Source organism: Patagioenas fasciata, chromosome 1 (assembly GCF_037038585.1).
Source record: "Patagioenas fasciata isolate bPatFas1 chromosome 1, bPatFas1.hap1, whole genome shotgun sequence".
NCBI classification, from domain to species: domain Eukaryota; kingdom Metazoa; phylum Chordata; class Aves; order Columbiformes; family Columbidae; genus Patagioenas; species Patagioenas fasciata.
The window spans coordinates 147,445,242-147,453,921 of record NC_092520.1 but is presented as its reverse complement, the minus strand read 5'-3'; the positions used below and the strand labels follow the sequence as shown (position 1 = coordinate 147,453,921).

The 8,680-nt window shown below is 39.1% G+C and overlaps 1 protein-coding gene across 2 annotated transcripts; it reads left to right on the top strand.

Annotated features, from left to right (window-relative positions):
* The first annotated feature begins 185 nt into the window (after positions 1-185).
* FGF6 (fibroblast growth factor 6) lies at positions 186-8,458 on the top strand. 2 transcript variants are annotated; one of them, XR_011741969.1, is made up of 4 exons: positions 186-873; positions 1,781-1,884; positions 4,013-4,259; positions 5,817-8,457. XR_011741969.1 is itself a non-coding variant. In XM_065858721.2 (3 exons), the coding sequence occupies exons 1-3, from the start codon at positions 534-536 to the stop codon at positions 4,187-4,189; spliced, it is 621 nt and encodes a 206-aa protein (XP_065714793.1). In that variant the 5' UTR covers positions 186-533; the 3' UTR covers positions 4,190-8,458. The 2 variants fall into 2 exon arrangements, 1 of the variants encoding a protein (XP_065714793.1); XM_065858721.2 differs by having other exon boundaries at positions 4,013-8,458.
* The last annotated feature ends 222 nt before the right edge of the window (positions 8,459-8,680 follow it).

The window sequence follows — 8,680 nt, the reverse complement described above, 5'->3', positions numbered from 1 at the left end:
AAGGAAGTGCCTGCAAAGTTGTCATTGCTTGCTGATGAGGTCCATAACTGTTTTTACATCTTCTCTAAATAAGGAAGACGCTGCCCAACCAATTTGATTCCTTTGCTTTCAACAGCCAATGAAACCCCACTCCTGCCTCCGGTCTTGGGTGACAGTGCTCACCAAACCTCAGCCAGCCCGAGAGGACGGCAGGTTAGTGTTACAGTCGTGGCAGGCTTACCTTCAGCAAGCTGTTGATGTCAGAGTGATGATGTGGGGAGGGACAGCCTCTGCACTATAAAGATGGGTCAATCAAATATAACCGAGGCTGCCCACCGGAAAGCCGGATCTACAAAACATGGTCCCCACCAGTTCGAGTCCTGCCGGCCTGTCTCTGCTTCCAACCCAACTGTTATCGGGCTTTAGTTTCATGTCAGCAATCTCTATTTGCTTTCCAAAAATAAGCCTCTGCCACTATGCTGAAGGGAGAAAAACAAGAAGGGTGGTATTTTTAGGGCCATTAATTCTGACCACGTGCCCAGGAGGTGAACCGGATGGCCACGGCACAAAGACTTCTCATCACTATGTCCTGCGAAGCCAGCATTCACCGGACATTGCCTGCTTTACTTCTCCTCGGTTTTCTAGCTGGGATTGCTTCAGCACATCCAGTTGTAAGCAGAACTAATGGCACATTGCTGGAAAGAGGATGGCAATCTCTGTTGTCCAGGTCCATTGCTGGGATGTCAGGGGAGAAGTCAGATGTGAACTGGGAGAGTGACTATTTGCTAGGAATCAAGAGGCAGCGAAGGCTTTACTGCAACGTGGGCATCGGGTTTCACCTTCAAATCCTCCCAGACGGAAGGATAAGCGGAGTTCACAATGAAAACCAATACAGTGAGTTGCATCCAGAAATGAAATAGAATAGATGTCACTTAATTGCTGTGAACTCTAGTAATTACCCTTCATAGAATGTAAATGTTATTACTTGATATTATTAACCTGTGCTACATCTGTTGCCTTTTAAAAGTCTCTGGGATCAATAAACATTAGAACCCTCCAGGCTGGAACATGTCACAAATGCTTAGACAAATTTAGATACAATTTATTTTTATTCTGCTTTACTTCACAGATGTGAAAAGACAAATCAGGTTGAAAATGGTCTCCCTGCTGTATTTTCTCACTCCTCACTTTCTCATTTGCCTTTCAAATTCAGGAGGCTGTTGCCGAGCACAGAGTACCAAAGTATGATTTTTGAATCCCAGCCAATTAGTGCTTTCAGGACACTCCATCGTGGAACAGGATGGCTGTTTCTCATTTGCTTGTTCTTGTGGGTGCTGGTCTGTAACCATAAGATTAAAAGAAAATCACTAGCCCTATGGATTTGAAATTCCTGTAGAAGGTAGCTGCTAAAATCTTTTGCAGCTAAGATATCGTTGGGAGACTTCAAAATGCAAGCTATACTTCTTTAAAGCTCAATAGCAAAGGCTCTGTAATTACAACATGTTAGATGAAAATAATTGGCTTATTAGAAAGTCCAAGATTTTGAAAGGCCAAAAGAGTCTGATAGAGTAAAAGGATTATATACAGCACTTGACTACAGTTCCAAAATTATTTTAATATTCTATGGCATGTAGGAAAAAACAAGATCTTCTCTGTTGTGTTTTTGTTATACTAGACTAGGGAGATAATTCTAGTAAAGAAAATATGAAGTGTTCATTAGGGTTTTGAAAAAAATAAATTATATATGAATTGATTAGCTATAAATTCTGCGATCACTTCTATTGAACTTCTCGTTTTTCAGGTCTCTTTGAAATATCCACTGTAGAGAGAGGTGTTGTTAGCCTGTTTGGTGTGAAAAGTGCTCTCTTCATTGCAATGAACAGTAAGGGGAGGCTCTATGGAACGGTGAGTACAAGTGCAAACAGTTTTTCAAGGCTTAAACAAAGGCTGCAAAGGTGTTTGGTTTCTTTTGTTTGTGTTTTTTTGTTTGTTTGTTTGTGGGTTTTTTTGTTTTGGTTTGGTTTTTGTGTGTGTGTGTGTGTTATTTGTTTGTTTGTTTTTTCACTCCTGGAAATCTCTAATTGCAAACAGAGAAAATAGCCTTTCAATCATAGGGAGCCTGTCCAGCCTGGTGTCGCCAGTGTTATTTAGTGTGACAAGCAGCATGGTTGTTAGAGGTCTGTTATTTTAAAGCTTTCCAATAAGATTGCACAGGGAGCACCCTAGGAAAACAAACATATTCTGCAAATAGTATGGATTAATTAGATGGCCGCTTCTAAGGGCTTAGCACTGCAAACATGTTCTAGTAAGACTGAATTTTGTTGCTTTCATTTTGTGGTTGTGTGTAAAGCAAAAGCGTCTGCTCTGGAAAAAAACCCTTGGAGGTAAAGCTTGTGTGTATGTTCATGAGTCTGTGTGTGTGATTGCATGCACATGGGTGTGCATACAGGTGTGTGTAAGAGAGGTACAATTAGAGCTATGTATACTAGCTACCATTAGTAAAATAATGATCAGATCCTCCCCCCCCACCAAAACCAACCCCACCATGAAGAATAAATAGGAAGTCTACCCTACAAAGTCAACATATGTGTCTGTGATTATTTTAAGGACCACTTTTGTGAGACCAGGCCCAAAGAGTGCAAAACCAATAATAGCCATTAACAACGCTATGCAAGTCATACTGAAATATCATCACCATCACCCTCATCTAAAAAGTGCTAGCTATGCCATCTAAATGCAGTTTAATCTCTGAGGCCTGAGCAAGACATCTCCAGTCTCAACATTCAGCAGAAAAGGGGCTTGTTGGGAGGTGCATTTAAAAGAGGCTGGCTCTGGGCAATAGGCAAAAGCCATCCATCTCAAACTAATGACTGGTACTTATTGCATTCATCTTTTTTTGTCAAGAAACGACAATGTAATTTCCTTTGAAATAGCTGTAATTTCAACAGAGCATTTCAGTTGCTTAATAAAATACCGAATGTTGTGGAGTACCCATAGCTGTTACTAATCTGGTACATTCCTTCTCCCACAGATAAAGAGAGCAGGACATTTTAAGTTTCATGTCTGATTTCAAGCACTTAAAAAGTGCCACAAGCCCAACTGCTTTGCTTGACTAGGTCTTTCAAAAGGAATGCAGCTTTGAGCACACTTTGAGCAAAAGGCTTTGAGCACACTTTGATTTTTTTTTTCCCAGTTCAATCCAGTCTTCCTTATTTTCAAAGACATTTTTAAAAGTTGTAAGAAATGTGCATTTTCCCTTCCTCAGTGCAACGGCCCAAGTTAAACTCTTACAAACTTTCACAAAGCAGTCCAAATGGAACAGCACTAGTGGTGTCTCATGTACCAAACATTTAATGTTGGGAATTATTCTGCTTTCTCTTCTAATTTCCTCAATGGTCTGTGTTTGTCTCCTGCTTTTCCTTGCACCTCCTCTCTCAGATAACGTCCTCTTACTGGATTTATGTGATGCAACATGAAGAAATATAAAACTTCTCCTGCTGCATATCTCACTATCAGTTAAATATGACATCACTAATGTTTTAGAAAAAGAAAAGGTTTAGAGATGATCTGAAGTCTTATTCAAATACCTTATTCAAGCAAATAGTTGTCCCTGCTGTTTGTAAGAGAACTGAAGGTTTTGATAGCCAGCGTATTGTTCTTTTATAAATGATAGGACCTCTTGTAGAGGAGAGCTATCAAATAAAGCTACATCATTCGAGCGAAAGAGTGTGATGCTGACAGAAATCATTGCTTGCAAATAAAATGAAGAAATCCATGATTTATGATGAATTAATTTGATCTGTCACAGGAAGTACACAATCCATTTTCTGGACAGGTGGCATCTGAGTTCATCTGACACCAAATTAGCACTGAGGAGGGAGATTTATTGTTGGATGCAGTCACCCCAGCACCACCTGTTGCACACTGCAACAAGTTCTGCTGTAAAAACACTGTTAAGAAAAATTACTTGGGTCTTCATGATATATTTATTGTTCCTGCTTTGTTCTTCCCCCCACCCCTTCCTATTCTTTAGGCTGTTTTTCAAGATGAGTGCAAATTCAAAGAAACCTTGTTGCCCAATAACTACAATGCATATGAATCAAATGCTTACCATGGTGCTTACATAGCACTCAGCAAACATGGGAGAGTGAAGAGAGGAAACAAGGTTTCTCCTGCTATGACAGTGACCCACTTTTTACCGAGAATATGAACATGAGCAAAGCAGAAGATTAAATCCCAGGAAAAACTGTTTCATTTTGCACATGGGAATAATCTCCCAGGTAAAGTATTTATACTGGTCATAGGAAAAAAAAAATCTATATATGTATGTGTATATTTTGATAAAAATATTTGTACTAGATTCATCACGTAGCATATGTAATACGATGCTGCTGCTCTTCTACTCTGTACAAAATTTACATGGCTGTGTGCCTCCTTTGGTGCTGAACAGAGAAAAATGCAAGCTGGAGTACAATGGAAAAAATTTATTTGGACGATATAGAATGGCTGTGGATAATAATCTAATCAATCATAGGTTATCTACTAATTAATATTAATTACCTCAGACAATAACCTTTCCTAGTGAGCTGTTTACATACCATGGGCCAAATCATCAGATGACTTTGCTCCACCAAAGCTTCAAGCAGTTCACTACACCTGAATATCTGCCTGCACCCCCTCTTCTGCACCTTGTGTCCTGTCTTGTAAAGTCCTCAACCTATTTTGATCGTTAGGGTGCTGATTCCACAACTGTTTCTACACAAGCAAACTGTCTATCCCCAGAGGCCCTCTGTCTCTGAAGGGATTCTCCGGGGTCTTCTCACATGGACTTGTTGGTAAAATGAAGACCTATAATCAATTTCACTTAGGAAGGGCCACAGGATAAATCACAGATGGGTCCCAAATGTAAAATATATTTGGAGCTGAGGATTTTGAATGCCGCCTCCTTGGTGTTTTGTGAGCTTAGTTTAGACCTACCTCAAATATAGATGTGTACATCTTTAATATGAATACATGTGTATATATGTAGACACGGGGTGTGTGAGTGTGTATCCATGTAATTGCATATTTTTAATGAATTAATCATCCCAGTCTCTAGATGTCCAGGTGTCTTTATATGCATACACATGTAAAAGAACATAAATATTTAAAGGAACTGTATTCCATTTAGGCTGAACCTTGTTAATCTCTAATAACTAGAACAGGTCTACAGGATGCATTTTATAAAATGAATGAAATTCATGAAATATTCCAGTGAAGGGTTATTTTAGAAAAATTCTCCATTTTGAATTTTCTTCTATTTACTGCTTTAAGTATATTTGGTTCTTCTCTATCATACTTCGCTGAGGTATGAAGGACAGAAGAAGAAAGTTACACAAGCACGGCTTCTTGGCTTGAGGCAGAGGAATTTGTGCCATAATTCCAGTTTCTATCGCTTGCAAAGCATCAGTTTCAAAGACAACAGAGCAAGCTGTATGAAATACTCTCCAAAGCTCTCCTAGAAGCCATACAAATGGCGTGTAACCTCGCCTTACTATTTTGACAACCTTTTTTCCAGATCACCAGTGAAGCTACATTCTCTGTGCCTTTGAAAGAGTATTTTAAGAGTCCCTATGTGAATAGTAACTATAAATGGCAGTTACCAGAAGCCTTGGGATTCCTGAATTGATGTCGTGCTCCTAAATTTGAAACTAGATTCAAGGCAATGTCAGAGCTTGAGCATTTTCAGCATAGATGGACCATGCTGCTGCAGAAGTGAACATCTGAGTGCAAGATAATCTCCCATGTCCAGCCAAAATGTGGCTATGTCCAGCCTTGACATGCCATTCTATTTGCAGGGGGCATCTATTCGTGATGAATTTGAGCCTTCTGACATGCATGAAAAACACTGTCAAGGCCAGATCCTCAGTTGGAGCAAACCAGCCTAGTAAGTCTATCATTTATAACTGCAGAAGATTTGGCCCAAAGAGCACACCTACAGGGATGTATCTACAGTCATGCTTTCTGAAAAATTGTCAAGACAATAGTTTTGTGAACAAGATACAGTTTTCCAGCTCCTTTTGTGTGATTTACACTTGCATTTATTTTGCTCAAATATCAGTGATGATCACAGTGTAAATGAAGAGAAAAAAAGAATGGAATATTGCTTACAGTATGTGAAAGGGACAATTTGGATATGGCAAAGGAAAGGAGCTACTCTTCATTTTCTGGTCTTGCAGTATGTAGAAAGAAGTCAAGTTGGTACACTTTGCTCATCCACAATGTGTGCAGCAGTTTGCTTTGGAAAAATGTGCATTTTAAGAGAAAAAGCAGGATTTTTGAGTGGAGAGAGTGGGTCAGAGAAAAGTTTGATGGATATCAGACAGTTACATCAACCTAGAATCACTAGAGGTACAGATAGAAGGACTACAGCTGTGCTGAAATACATTAACTGGCAACCTGTATCTTTGTGTTATCTTCCTAATTGTCTTTGAAATTAAGTTTTAAGAAGGTTGGAAGAGTACATGCATTTAGAAGAAATAATAGTTCGAATGCTGACATGTAAGTTTCTTTCTGATTACAGCTTAAACCAGTGTCCTTAGGATAGGATGAAGTCAGTTCCCTCTTAAACCAGTGCAGTATAGAGTAATTTATTGTTGCCAGTACTGGTAAGTAATGGGATATCTGGCATAAAAGGTGAGAATCAGACTCACTGAATTCATTTTGCACATACTGGTCAACAGTGAGAACAAGCTGTAGACCAGGTCACAAGAAGCCTGTTTGGATGCAGCCTGCTGGGCTGAACTTCTCCTTAAGAATTGCAGACCCTTGCAGGTGCAGTTTTGGTGGGCATTTGGGAAGCCCTACCCATCACTCTGCTGAGTTATTTTTTATATGACTGCTTTTTCCTTATTACTTATCAATGCCAGCCAGATCAATGTTGAAGTCAACACTGAAATTAAAAAAAAGGTCTCCCAGTTCCAGGAATCCTGACTAATATGAGAGTGAATGACATCACTGTCAGAAGTGACAATGAAAGATGCCATTGTCAGGAGTGATAACTGCATCAGAAAACCCCTCCAGCATAAGCAGTGCAGTAATGAAGTGTTGTGGAGTTTTAGACTAGTTGGATACAATACTTTGACAGAGGTACTTCTTAAGAGAATGCATGGCTCCATTCAAGAAAGGAGTCAAGGCACGGATTGACACACTGCTGTGGATGTGCAAGTAGTCTAGGGGTAGCTCACGGTAGCAAAATGCACTCTGGTAGTGTTCAAGAAGTTACACAATTTGCCTGGAAAATGGCCTGATCCTGTTCTTTCTCATGCTTGGTTAGCTAAATTCCACCTCCTCCTCCTCAGGACATCATTACCTGCATGGGAGCAAGAGGATTTAGGAAGACCACCCATTTTACACACCTCAGGATAAATTTGTTGAGCTGGCACAGAGGAAAAAAAAATTGAAACCATTTATAAACTGAATGTATACGATACACAGGCTATGGGGGGAATATGGGCATGGTTTGGCAAACTCTAAAGCAAAACTTTCTTTGAAACAATAGTTCCACTGATATGTGACCACATAAAAACCTCATGAAAGTAAAGGAGTTTCCCAAATCAGGGCCAAATTAGGAACCTATTATTGATATTTCTTGCAGTGATCCCTTTCAAAGCATATCTCACCTCAGTGTGCATTAACACAGGGCCATGAAATGGGCTACAAGCTTTGAAAGCATTGCTGTGAATGCCCCACTGCAACCTGTCTTGCCCATATTTTGCACATGGGATTCTCCTGTGGAGCGGATATCTGTTTTCAAGGTTTTTTCTTCCATAGGCAAATCCCATAGTAAATTAAGACCTAATCCACCTCCATTAGAAAACAATCTTGACTGGAACTGAATCATGTTCTTAAATAATCTAATTTTCCTCAACATGCAGAGATGCAGACACACACAGTGGAAAAGTGGAGTAATGTTTGTATACCTCACGAACTATTTCAATTCCAAGATTTTATTTTGCACAATAAAATGGTGCCAAAGTTCTCACTTTTTTTTTTTCACTAAAATATACCTCATATTCTGACTCAATATGGACTCACAATTGAGACTGTAATTTTTCAAGAAACACAAAACTGTCCAATAATTTGTGAAATTGCTTCTATTTTTATATGTACGTGCTGCGCACAATAGTTTAATGTATTAATAAAATAAACTTTTATATATTTTGGTAGTGTTTTGACTCCAAATCCCTCTTAACATTTGTTTTATTCCTTGCTTCAGAGTCACTGTATTAACACACGTCCCCCCACAAACACATGAAGTTTTTATTCATGTCTAAAAAAAGAGGATGTATTGGTACACTTAAAATTGTGGTAGACTTTTGTGTTCTTCAGGCTTCTTGACTGGGAAGTCATAAAAGAATCATTCTTGTTGTAGACAATCTGGGAGTTTCGTAGAAGTGAAGGGAAATAAAACTGCAATCTGATTAAAAATAAGTTGTCATAGTCACCTGTCTAAATTCCAAAACTTTTTGCCTGGGAAGCTTCTTGTTCTTCTCTCCTGTTATAATACTACTTGTCAGTGTGTAACTGCACATGCATAAGCCTTGCCTTATTAAATAAGAAAGGCTTTTTTTTTGCCTGTTTGTTTGTTTTTAAATGGCTTTTTCTTCTTTCTTGGGACTAACTTGGGAGGGCAGCTTCCTGGAACATCTCTGAAGGTTTT